The sequence below is a fragment of the Orcinus orca genome, chromosome 19 (assembly GCF_937001465.1).
Source record: "Orcinus orca chromosome 19, mOrcOrc1.1, whole genome shotgun sequence".
NCBI classification, from domain to species: domain Eukaryota; kingdom Metazoa; phylum Chordata; class Mammalia; order Artiodactyla; family Delphinidae; genus Orcinus; species Orcinus orca.
This window is the reverse complement of record NC_064577.1, coordinates 18,154,028-18,165,857: the sequence shown is the minus strand read 5'-3', so window position 1 is coordinate 18,165,857 and position 11,830 is coordinate 18,154,028. Positions and strand designations below refer to the sequence as shown.

The following is an 11,830-nucleotide window of genomic DNA, read 5'->3' as shown; positions in this document are numbered from 1 at the left end:
GGACGGCAGGCGGGTGAGGGCACAGGGGCCCCGAGCCTGGTGTGGGCTGCTGTCCACCCCCTTCCACTCCCTACCGCCCGCCACCCCTTGCTCTTCTTTCTCACCCGCTCCCTTGCTCGGGGGCCCAGATCTCCCAGCTTCCAGATACCCCAGGCAAACCCCGAGGCTCCAACCCTGGGAAGGACAGGGAGTTGGAGGGGGTGCAGCACCTGTTACCATCAGCAGCCCTGGGATCACAGCTTGGGCTTCCTTGTCGGCCTCTTAGGAGAAAAAACAGGCCAGGGGAAGAGCTCGGTAAGAGTCCCAGCGGAGGGAACACAAGTGCAAAGGCCCTGAGGCTGGTAGAGCTCAGCGTATCTGTGAACCAGCAGGAAGGCCAGTGTGTGGGCGGGGGCGGGCGGGGGACCATCACTTGGGCCTGAGTGGGTTTCAGTCAGCGGGACGGGGAGGCGTCCGAGCAGAGTAAGGCTTCTGAACGAAGAATGGACTGAGCGCCCTGTGTGCCGGGGAGACAGGAGGCCCCTGGGTCCCAGCAGAGCGTACCCTCCTGCATTTCCCTCCTCCAGAACTAGCGCACAAGCAGACAGAACTGCCCTGTCCCCGCATTTGGTCCCTGCCCTCAGCCCACCTGGCGCCCCCTTTGGTGACTTCCTCCACCAGGGAAGGGCCCTTGAGGATCCATCTCCTCTCCTGCCCTGGGGGGCGGGGGGTGGTGTCCAGGAGAAGGGAAGGGGGCCCAGAGCTCTTCTGCTCAGCGAGGAGGCTGGCCTTCCCCTGCCATCTGTGGGGCCTGGAGGAGCCTGCGCGCCAGCAGGGCCCTGCCAGAGCCTCGGGACCCCAGCCGCTCTGCTCCGTGATTTGCAACCGTGCCCCTCTGCTTCTTTCTGCGGTGCTGTTCTGGCTCCCAGGTCCTGTGTCCCCAGGGTGCAGGGGGCCAGGGTGCAGGGGGCCCACGAGCCCTGAGGGTCCTCACTGCTGTACGCCAGGGACAAGGCTGGGGCCTGGGTCCCCCTGGCAGACATCAGGAGGGCTGGGGGGAGGGAGGTGGTGGGGCGAGTGCCCGCATTCAGCGCACCAGGATCAGAAACCCCTCTTGTCCCCCTCCCCCAGCATCAGAACGGGCGCGCACCCCCAGATCCCACCACACGGAGCGGGGCCCAGCCACCAGCATCTCCCAGGGCTCCTGCCCACCTGGAATGCCCGTCCTGCCTGCCACTTTCCCCCGGCCCCCAGCCCTTCACTTCACCTTCTCCAAGCAGCTCTTGCCCTCCCCCCACGGCCCCGGGACACAGTGCTGTTCCCCAACAACCGGCCCAGCACAGCTGGCTTTGAGCTGCCCAGTGGGAGGCGGCTGGGCAGCAGCGGAGGAGACCCGCCTCGGGTGACCGCGACTCACCAGGCCTGTGGCTTTCTCTTCACCAGCCCGCGGCGGCGCCTCCACTGGGAATGGGGGCTGAGGTGGTAGGTCAGCTGCCGGCACAGCTTCTCCATGGCGCCCAGCGCGTCGCCCTCCTGCAGAGGAAGCCACAGGTCCCTGAGTCAATGGAGCAGGCAGGGAGCCCAGGCCCCCACCTCCAGCTTCCTGCCTCTGCGGGACCAGCATGGACCCCAGGCCGAGCTGGGGAGGCCTGCTGTGCAGGCCCAAGGTGGCCGCCCTGAGCAGGGAGCAGGGGTTGCAAACTCATCTGTACGATGGTTTTAGTTTCTGTGAATTCGTTGCTATCATTGAAAAACCTGAGATTTCTATAGACGTCTGGATTCCAGGTGATCTGACAGTTGACCCCTTAGCCAGGGTCGCCACGGTCCCTGCCACTCCCCGATGCCCAGGGCCACCTTATCATGCTCACTCGCTCGCCTGACATATCCACTGGGTACCTCCTAGGTGCCGGGCACTTGCTCTAGAAGCTGGGGATTCAACCACAAGCAAACGTCCTTGCTCGCGTATTCCACACAGCAAAGGGGACGGTGAAATACTTTACCACATCTCTTCTGCCCACGTCAACGGTGGGAAAATAAAAGAATGAGGTGCCAAGTGGTTCCGGCCCAGTTCATTCGTCTTCGTTACCTGTCTGGCCCATCAGCATTTGACCTTGAGACCCCGGGTGTTATGGCCTGAATTGTGTCCCTCCGCCAAGTTCTTAAATTGAAGTCCTAACCCCCAATAACTCAGAGTGTGGCTGTCTTTGGAAATTGGGCCGCTAAAGAGTAATGAAGGTAAAATGAGATCACTGCGGGGGGCCCTAACCCTATACGACTGGTGTCCTCGTGAGACGAGATCAGGACACAGACATGTACAGGGGGAGACCATATGAGCACACAGGGAGAAGACGGCCGTCTACACGCCAAGGAGAGACGCCTCGGAAGAAACCAACCCTGCTGATGCCTTGATCTCGGACTTCCAGCCTCCAGAACTGTGAGGAAATACATTTCTGTTGTTTAAGTGGTATTTTTGTCATGGCAGCCCCAGCAAACAAGTACGCTGGGTTAAAGGATGCAGCAGAGAGATTTCAGAGGCTCCAACTCTGTCTCAAGGGGAGTCGATTCAACGAAGAGTCCCCGAGGCCTGGGAGACTGAGTGGCCCAGAGCGTGTGCTCCCACCAGATGGTCCAGTGCCAAGGGCCAAGGCCAGGAAGTACCAGGCACGGATGCAAACCCACTTGCAGACAGCAACGCGACGTGGCGCCTGGCACAGAGTGGCTGCCCAGTAAAGGCTGGCTTGATTATTACCATTATTACCATTATTACCATGATCATCATCACGCTGTTAGTGCTGTCCCCCCCACCCCTCATCTGCTGTTTGGCCCTCCAAGGTTTCAGGTTACCTGTGGTCAACCTCGGTCCGAAAATATTAAGTGGAAACTTCCAGAAATAAACTCAGACGTGTACAATTGTGCGTCATTCTGAGCAGCGTGATGAAGTTGCCTGCTGTCCCGCTCCTTCCCGCCTGGGACGTAAATCATCCCTTTGTACAGCGCGTTATCGCTGTGTATGTTACCTGCCCTTTAGTATAGGAGAAACAGTGTTTTTAGGGTTTGGTGCTCTCTGCGGTTTCAGGCATCCCATGAAGGTCTTGGAACGTATCCCAAGGGTCACGGTGCTGGCCGGGGTGAAGGCCAACTTTGGAGGCCAAAGGGAGAAGGGGAGGGGCTGGCACACCTCGAGCTGAGGGTCTGCACCCAGGACCCCTGCATGCTGGAATCACCCAGAGCTTTAGACAACACTGCTGCCTGGGCCACCCCGCAGCGCTGGGTGGGCAGCTCGGGCACGGACACTTTTAAAAGCTCCCCCGGTGATTCCCCTGTGCTGCCAGGTGGACACACTTGAAAGACAAGAAGGACCAGCGGGTGGGGTGTGGTGGTCTGCCCGGCATCACCCCTGCGACCACCCGGGACAGAACGTGGTCAGTCTCCCACAGCACCCGTTCCAAAGCCGAAGAATGAGCTCCTGGCCCTAAACCTAACCTCCCGCAGGGCTTCCAAAATCGGGGGCCACGTACTCTCCCTCCGCCCTCCAGGCCCGGAAGGAAGAAACAGGAAAAGAGGCGGCAAAGCAGCCGCCGCAGTGCGCCGACACTGCCACCAGGGGGCAGCCGCGCGCAGGGCGAGGCCCCCAACCTGAGCCTGTTTCCTCATCTACTAAACAGGGACAGAAGATGTGGTCACTTAACAGCGGACCCGAGGCCAAACGTGAGCTAATGTCCTCGGAAGTGAGAGCCCCTCCGCTTGTCTGGACTAAAGAAACACAGCTAACGTTTACCGAGTTATATTACCTACTATACGCTGGGCACTAACTCACAGCCATCCCATGAAACAGGGGCCCCTACAATCCCGCTTGACAAATGCGGGAACCGAGGCACCAAGAAGTGGAGGGGGTGGCAGGCCACTCGACGTGTAGGATGGCATCAGGATCCAAACCCCGCAGCCGCTCTGAGGCTGGGCTCTGCTCTGCCCTTGAGGGATGAATCTTTTGCAAAGGTTGGTTCAAGTAGCTTCTATCGTTTGCAAACCAGAAAAGCCTCAAGCAAGCCCACCTACGTTTTCCCAACCCCATCACTGTCGGAAGCCCCCTCCAGGCCTCCTCCTGCAGGGAGAGGACTAAGCAGGAGTAGCCCAGCGTGGAGGATGAGGAAGGAAGGGGAGGAAGGAGGCGAAGAAGGAGGATGCTGGCCCCTCTCCTCTTATTCGGAAAGCCGCGGGGCCCAGCGGCGCTTTTGTGGGACCACACCCCACTCCCAAGCCACAGCTGACTGGTCCAGAGGCGGACCCTGGGGGAGTCCCGACTTGGGACAAGACTCCTCGGGGGCTGAACACTGACAAGTCAACTCAGGAGCCCCGGGCAGCCATGAGGTGTGGGTACGGGGGGCGGGGAGTGAGGCTGGGTGGAGCAGAGGGAGGGGGGCAGGTGTCTGTGCTGTTTGGGGTTCTAGTGCCTCTTTCAAGCTTGGCTGCCACCGGGAAGGATAAGTCCTCTTCCTGGCTCGAGGCAGGCCGCGGAGTTTTCTGTTGCTTGCAACAGAGGAGGCTGCAAGGCAGGCTGCGGAATCTGCAGCTTTCCCTCCCACCCGTGGAGAAGGAAGGAGGGGGAGGGGCTGTGGCGCAAGTCGGGTACACTGGGCACCGGCCCAGTGCCGCTGACCGCGGGCCTCGGAGAAGACCCTGCCTGAGGGACTCACTGACCCTTTGGGAGAGAGGCCCGCGGCAGACCTGCAGGCCCCTCCGGGCCGGGTCACCGTGTCCCTCCGACTCCCCTGCCGTCTTCAACCCCCCACCCCAAGAAGTGTAGCAAGCACAGCCCCGACCGCTCTGCACCCACGGCTTCCTCACTCAGTCATCAGACATGACTGCCCTGTCTACTGCACCCTGGACGCCGCTCCAGATCCGGAGACTGTGCTGGGTTGTTTGTTCACTCCCCACCCCGCTACCCAAGGCTTCCTAACTCAGTCATCGGACATGACTGCCCTGTCTACTGCACCCTGGACGCTGCTGCAGATCCGGAGACTGTGCTGCGTTGTTTGTTCACTCCCCACCCCGCTCTCTGTGCTGGGAAGGCTGAGCTCTCACAGGCGGCACCACCCGGCCCTCCTGCTCCTGGCTGTCAGTGCGACTCAGCTAACGGGAGGGAGGTCAGAGGGCAGGAGAGAAAGGCCCAGGATTAACTCTTCTCACTCTCGCCCTGCTTTAGCCAGCCTCCAAGTCGGCCCCCACGGACGCTGGCCTCCTGGCAGGGTACAGCCTCCTTCCGCACTGCGTTAGGGCTGATTGGGTGATCAATACGCTACGGCAGCAGGGACAGTATGTGACGTCTGAGGCTGGCTCATAGGAGACACTGTGCTTCTCCCTTGCTCTCGGGGATCACCCGCTCTGGGGCGAGCCAGCTGCCCTGATGTGAGGAAGCTCAAGCAGTCCTGTGGACCGGCCACGGGGCTCGGAGCTAAGGCTTCCCACCAGCAGCCATGCTACCCTGCCAGTCCCCGTCGAGCCACCAGGACTCACAGCCTGGGCCAGTGTCCTGAGCCCCTGACTAGAACCGCCCGCCTGTGCTGCTCCTGAATTCCTGACCTGCAGAGGTGGATCAATGGTGAATGTCTGTTGTTTTAAGCCACCATGCTTTGGGGTGACTTGCTATGCAGTAATAGAAAATACAATAAAATATAGAAGAAGAAAAAAAACACAAGGTGGCTCTGGGAGAGCTCCTCAACAAATCACTGAGCATACACCCTCATTTTAGTGTCTGCTGGTGGGAAGCCTGACGGTGGACAGGATGGAACAGATGTGCTGGGTTGGAAGGAAGGAGTCCCTAAAACTTCCCGTGACATGATCCGCGCTGACAGGGGGATTTGTTCTGGGTGATTTAGGGACACCCAGGCGGAAATGTCCAGGAGTGGGGAGACTTTTGAGTCTAAAGCCAGGCTGCAGATACAGACTTGGGATTCATCGATACGCAGTCAGGGGCGGGATGGGGTTTTGCTTCTTCCCCCTTCTGCGGGCAGGCACAGACCCAGCCCTGTCTAGGGTCTCGGCCCACACCCTGCCGGGGTACAGGAGGGGGTTTCCGGTAGGTTGAGAAAACAGACAGGACTCATTCGAGGTGGTCGTCTTAGCAGTGGGAAGGATTCTGTGTCTTGTGGATGCTTCCCCAGGAGTTGGACCAGAAACGGCTACTTTCTTCGTCCCCTCTCACAGCTAAGGGAGACCCCGCCCCCCCTTTTGTCTACAACCTCCCGGCACACACTTGGGCTGATCTGAAATTCTCAGGTGAAAGAGGTCCGAGCAGTAAGGCCTGGCTAGCCCTGAGCCAGCTCGTGTGTGTGTGTGTGTGTGTGTGTGTGTGTGTGTGTGTGTGTGTGTGTGTCTCCTGCCACGTGGCCTTGGGTACGCGGAGGGGACTGGCCAGGCCCTAGGCCTCCAGCGGGGTGGACCCCACTCTGGCTGCCTCTGGAAATCTGGGTTGGCGATCAGCCTGTTGATTTCCAAGACTCTGAGTCCACAGGGGCTGGGCCTGAGGCCGCGACATTCTTGCTTCTGTGTCCCACAACTGACCTGCTAAGTCTGAGCACCCTGCCTGGCACGTGGTCAGCGCCCACAGACTGGTTACACCTCAGCTCCTGGGCACGAGGCTCTCGGCCGTGCCGGGCACACGCCCATGCTTCCTGTAAATCACCTCACTGAGCACTGGAGACAGCTTTACAGGGGAGGGCATGGCTGTGTCCACATTCGAGTTGAGGAAAACGAAGTTCAGCTAATTAAGTGACCTGAGAAGGTTACACCTGTGCGATGGACGGAATGTTTGTCCCCCCTCCGCCCCCAGTTCATATGCTGAACCCCAATCCCAACGTGATGGTGTCTGGAGGGAGGGCCTTTGGGAGGTGATTAGGATTGGATGAGGCCACGAGGGTTATCGGAAGAGACCAGAGAGCTAGCTCACCTCCTTTCTGCCACGTGAGGCCACAAGGAGAAGGTGGCCGCCTGCAAACCACAAAGAGCGTCCTCCCCAGAACCTGCCCGGGCCGGCACCCTGGTCTCAGCCTCCAGCCTCCAGAACCGTGAGAGATGAGTGTCTGTTGTTTATTAGCCACCCAGTCAATGGTAATTGGATGTAGGATCCTGAGCAAAACCACCTATGAATGGCCTTCTAGCGCTCCCCAGTGCAGGACCCCTTGGCCTCAGCCCGCAGCCCCTTAGCCCTGTCCTGTTTCCTGGGGTCGACATGGGCAGTTGGCCACCTGCAGACCCGCCTGCGTGGAGGGAGGGGGGCACTGGAACTGCCCCCAAACAGGCCCCTCCTCCCCAGCCCAGCCCGGGCCTTGTGAGCCCCACGGAGCACTGATGGCCCAGAGATCCAGCACCTGAGCGCTGGCCTGCCCTGCCCAGCAGTGGGGCCCAAACGCTGGGGTTCTCACCTGGGCCGTAACCTTTCTCAGATCGCTTCATCACCTGTATTTCGTCTTCCTCAACTCTAAGATGGGCATAAAAAAGTCCTCTCCTATTGAGCTGCTCTGAGTGCCCTGTCATCTGTCACTCCTCTCACCTGTGGGCAACTAAATCCATGCTCTGGAAAGGGCAGGGGTCTGGCACCCACAAGGCCTCCTACGGCCTGGTCTCAGCTCCCCAGGAGAGCCAGGTATACCCTGAATGAGAAGCGGGCGGTTCCAGCTGCAGCCGGTCCCCTGTGGCTCCTGCACCAGCTCCTCGACCCCAGGCCTTGGGGCTCCCAGTCTGCTGACACTCATTACCGTCACACGTCTGAGCCCAGCACCCCTGCCTCTTGCTGTATCCCTCCACCAACCCACCCCACACCTGCCCCGACGGGCTCCCAGTCCTCCATGGCCAGCCCCCCACCTTGAAGTCTTGACACCAGGCAGTCTCTCTCTTCTCCAGAGAGAAGCCAGAGAGAAGGCCCTAGCCAAAGCCCCAGATGGAGGTACCACCCCAGAGCAAGGTTCCAGCCCTGGGCGCCCGGGCCAGGTGCGGCGTGGGCTTGGGAACCGCCTCTCGCCCTGATCCTAGGTCCTGCTGTGAAGTGGAGGCCGCCCCAGGCACTCCTCCATCCTGCTCTGGCTTCCTGCCCCTTCCTTCCTGCTGCAAGGAAGTGCATCTCTTGGAAGCTGCTGGAAATTGAGGGATGGGAGAGAAGAAACCAAAACAGAGAGAAAAGCCCAAGTGTGGAGCTGCCCTGCCCTGGCCCTCCTGTCCCTGCCTGGGTCCCAGCCTGGACTGTGGAGCCAGAGGGAAGAGGAGCAGATCCCCCAGACCCAGAGGGGCTGGGCAGCGCCCGTGGAGGCTGGAGAGCCTCGGAGCCAGGCAGGAAGTGGACAGGAGTGAAGTGGGTGGGTGTAAAATGACACTTGGCCTCAGAGAGGAGGACACGTGGGCGTAGCGGGGACTGCAGCAAACGGAGCGGCATGTAGGGCCACGGCTACATTTGCTTACACAGCGCCTTTGTGCAAAGAAGACAAAGCCCATCTCTAGGTGGACACAGTCTTGCATCCGTGCCCCCGGCTGGTGGGCAGAGAGAGGGCTGGACCAAGCTGTCTCCTGTCTCCCCGACCCCTGCCACCTCTGTGTACACATCTTTGTGCAGGGTACAGCCTACACAACCGTACCTGGCGGCTCTGACCCCATGTAACAGGGGTGGCTACTCAGCTCCAGGCCTGTAGAAATGAGGAGCTTCCCATTTTTCAAGAGCAGCTAATATGGGGATTGTGTGAAATACTCTGAGGTTTACATGTTGGCAACGAATCCAGATTTACTGCAGCCAGTGGGCCAAACGAGGCCAGCGCTGATGGTGCTGGTACGCAGCCTCCGCCGTGAATGCTGGGCCTCAGGGCAGGGTGACCTGCCCGCCTCGGGCACCGGGCTGCTCCGCCCAGGAAGCTCCCCCCTTACACCCTGGCGCTCGCTGGCTCAGACCACGGCCACCCTACCGGCTTGGGACAGTGGATGTAGCGTGCCAGGCTGATGATGAGGTCGTGTGTGATGGGGTCCACCAGGTTCCTGAAGCTGGCGTAGCGGTACAGGACGTCGTCCAGCGAGGTCGACTCCATGCCTAGGTCCTGCAAGAGGGAAGGATGCCCAGAGGTCAGCAAGGCCCCACCTTACCCTGGAGCCCCGCCCAACATGCCCAGAGTACCCCCTGGCCAGGGAGGAGACCCCTCCAAAGAGGTTTCCCATCCCACACGGAAGCATTTACAGAAATTCGCCCGGGGGCCAGACAAGCCCCTGCAGAGGCGGCCCTCCCCAGATAGCCCCCCAGCCTTTGCCTCTCCAGTTCCCCCGAGGATGAAGCCAAGGGTTGTGGGCCACAGCGCTGGTGGCTGCTTCTCCACGAAATTTGGAAACGGCGTGATAGTAAAACTCCCGTGCTTTGTGACAGGACCACGTACTGAACTGATATTTATTTGCTTTCTTTTTGCTTCTGAGGTCATTTTTACTGCTCCTTCTGTTAAGGACCCCGCCTTGGTGTTCCTTTGCCTTGGGGGGCTGGGTCTCTGAGTTGTGGGGTTAAAAGGAGAAGCTGCTAGGCACCCAGAAGAAAACCCACCAGCCCTCCCCCTAAGAAAGGGTGTCAAGTGCAGTCCTCGTAACAGGAGGGGCGGGAGCACAGAGGCAAGGGGCACGGGGTGGGCGGGGGCCATGGCAGAGACCTCTGGGGCAGAGGTTCCCCAAGCCTGGGGACAGGCAAGGGCTGGGAGCATCTGCAGAGACCCCTGTCCACCAGCAAGAGACCCCACGGGCTTGGCCAAGAGCAGTGACCGGTCTGGGTCCTAATCCCCGGGGCCTCGCTCCAAATGTTCTGGACTGTACAAGACCCGAAGATCCTCGTCCAACCCCAGGAAAGGGGCAGGCCCCCCAGACACGGCTAAGCTTGAATTTCCCACCAGCCAAGCTGGCGGGGGCTTGAAACAGAATTAATTGCTTTAGAGAAGTAAAGAAAGATGGTTTTCTAGCCCAGGGTGTTGTACTACACGTTGTGCCCTCTGTCTGTGGAAGAGCTTGGGTATGGCTTCTGACGCTTCTCAAACCCCCTCTCCAGTTTCTGTTGTCCTTGGCGGGAGCTGTGGTTCCCTCCTAGCTTGGTCCCTTGCACAGAGCAGAAAGGAACGAGGACATTCCCATCTGAGGACTGCCCCACCCTAGGTCCCCTGGGCCCCCAAGCCGTATGCGGAGCTGCCCCATCACCGCCCAGAGAAGGCAGGCTCCCAGCCCGGGTTGCCATGGTCCAGCGACCTGCGGACAGGAATGTGTGGTGACAGGTGAGTCCCAGCCGGGGTTTGCTCCCTTGTCATTTCGGTGAGTTATCCTGAACTTTTCTAAATACCTTCCCCGTGTGATTCTTAGAAATCCCCGAAAGCAAGTGGGCTGGGTTTCGTTATTCCCAATTTACAGATGAAGAAGCTAAGGCTCAGAGCAGCTGACTCTGTTTTTAACCAACCGTCAGAATTTCAGGAATGGGATGCGCGACTGGTGACTATAGTTAGCACAGCTGTGTGGTATATTTGAGAGTTGTGAGGAGAGTAGATTCTAAAAATTCTCATCACAAGGAAGAAAACATGTTTTCAAACTATATGAGGTGATGAACGTTAACTAAACTTATTGTGGTAATTATTTTGCAATATTTGTAAGTCAAGTAATTATGCTATACACCTTAACCTCAGTGCCAAGTCAATTATATCTCAGTAACACAGAAAGAAAAATAAATTGCATGTAATAAAGATGTTAAAAAAAAAAAAATTTCAGGAATGGTAGGGGCGGGCTTCCACGTGGGCCTAGGGCCTGTCTTGGGAGGATCTGCCTTGTCCACCCCTGGGGTGAGCTGGGCAGCAAGCAGGCTGGAGGGCGGGGATGCTGCCCTGTGGTTTGGCCGCTGACATTTCTAAGAGCGAAGAGAGAAAGGGCTTTGCTGGGGTATCTGGAGGGGCCGTGCTCTCTGTCCCATGGGGAGCCTCGCGAGTCCAGGTCCTAGCGGGGTTCCCCCCCACAATGGTTCCGGGACCTCTGCCTCCACCTCCCTGTTGGAAGAAATGGGTCTCGAGTGCCATCGAGGACACGAGGGGCCAGCCTTGGGCTGTTTCTGTTCCGCAGGAATGAGCGTCAGAGGCAGCAGCCGTGCCCGGCGCCAGGTTCTCTGGCTGCGGAGATAATTGACACGGTCTGGCGTGGACGCGGTGAGGGAGGCGTCGGATCAGGCTGCGGACAGGTCCAATCCTGCCGTGGACCTGTCCCCACCCTGCTTGTCCGGCCCCTCAGCCTCTCGGGAGGCATCCGGGGCACGCTACCTGTGTCACTGCGTCTCAGCCTCCTCGTATGTAAAATGGGGACGGGGACCCCGCGTCACAGGTGGGCGAGGGACATAAACCTAGTAACACAGGGTAACGCCTCCGCAGGGAAGAGAATCACCAGCTGAGCGCCCCTCCCCCTTCGGTGCCCCCCCCCCCCCCGCCCCCGCCACGTACAGAGGTTCTTAGCCTCTTTTTGGATACCAGGCCCATTTGAGAACGTGACAAAAGCCACGACCTCTCTCTCTCTAGAAAAGCCCGGGAGTCGGGGCAGGACAGGGAGCCTGGCGCACAGACCACACTGGCCTCACGGCCAGCAGGGCGTGCCGGGGCCGCGGGGACGCTAATTGTCACCAAGCAAAGTGCAGACTCCGGCGCCGCCCTCTGTGTGGTAGGAGAGGCTGGGAATATAGGAAGCGGAATTCAGGCTGTCAATACGTGGACGAGAGACCTCTTCCCCCCTGGGGTCCGTTTCCCCATCTGTGAAATGGGCAAACGGACCACACTCGTAGTTACTGAGCCGTGTCCCAAGACCTTGGGGCTGCTGACGACAG

General features: G+C 59.5%; 1 protein-coding gene across 1 annotated transcript in view; it reads right to left on the bottom strand.

Moving 5' to 3' along the window:
* LRRC75A (leucine rich repeat containing 75A) overlaps positions 1 to 11,830 on the bottom strand; it is a 35,519-nt gene that overhangs the window by 2,564 nt on the left and 21,125 nt on the right. Inside the window, exons 2-3 of the mRNA XM_004266813.4 lie at positions 8,925 to 9,053; positions 1,397 to 1,512 (exon numbers count right to left, since the gene is read on the bottom strand). Coding sequence (XP_004266861.1) covers positions 1,397 to 1,512; positions 8,925 to 9,053 — 245 coding nt within the window. The remainder of the gene's footprint in view (positions 1 to 1,396; positions 1,513 to 8,924; positions 9,054 to 11,830) is intronic.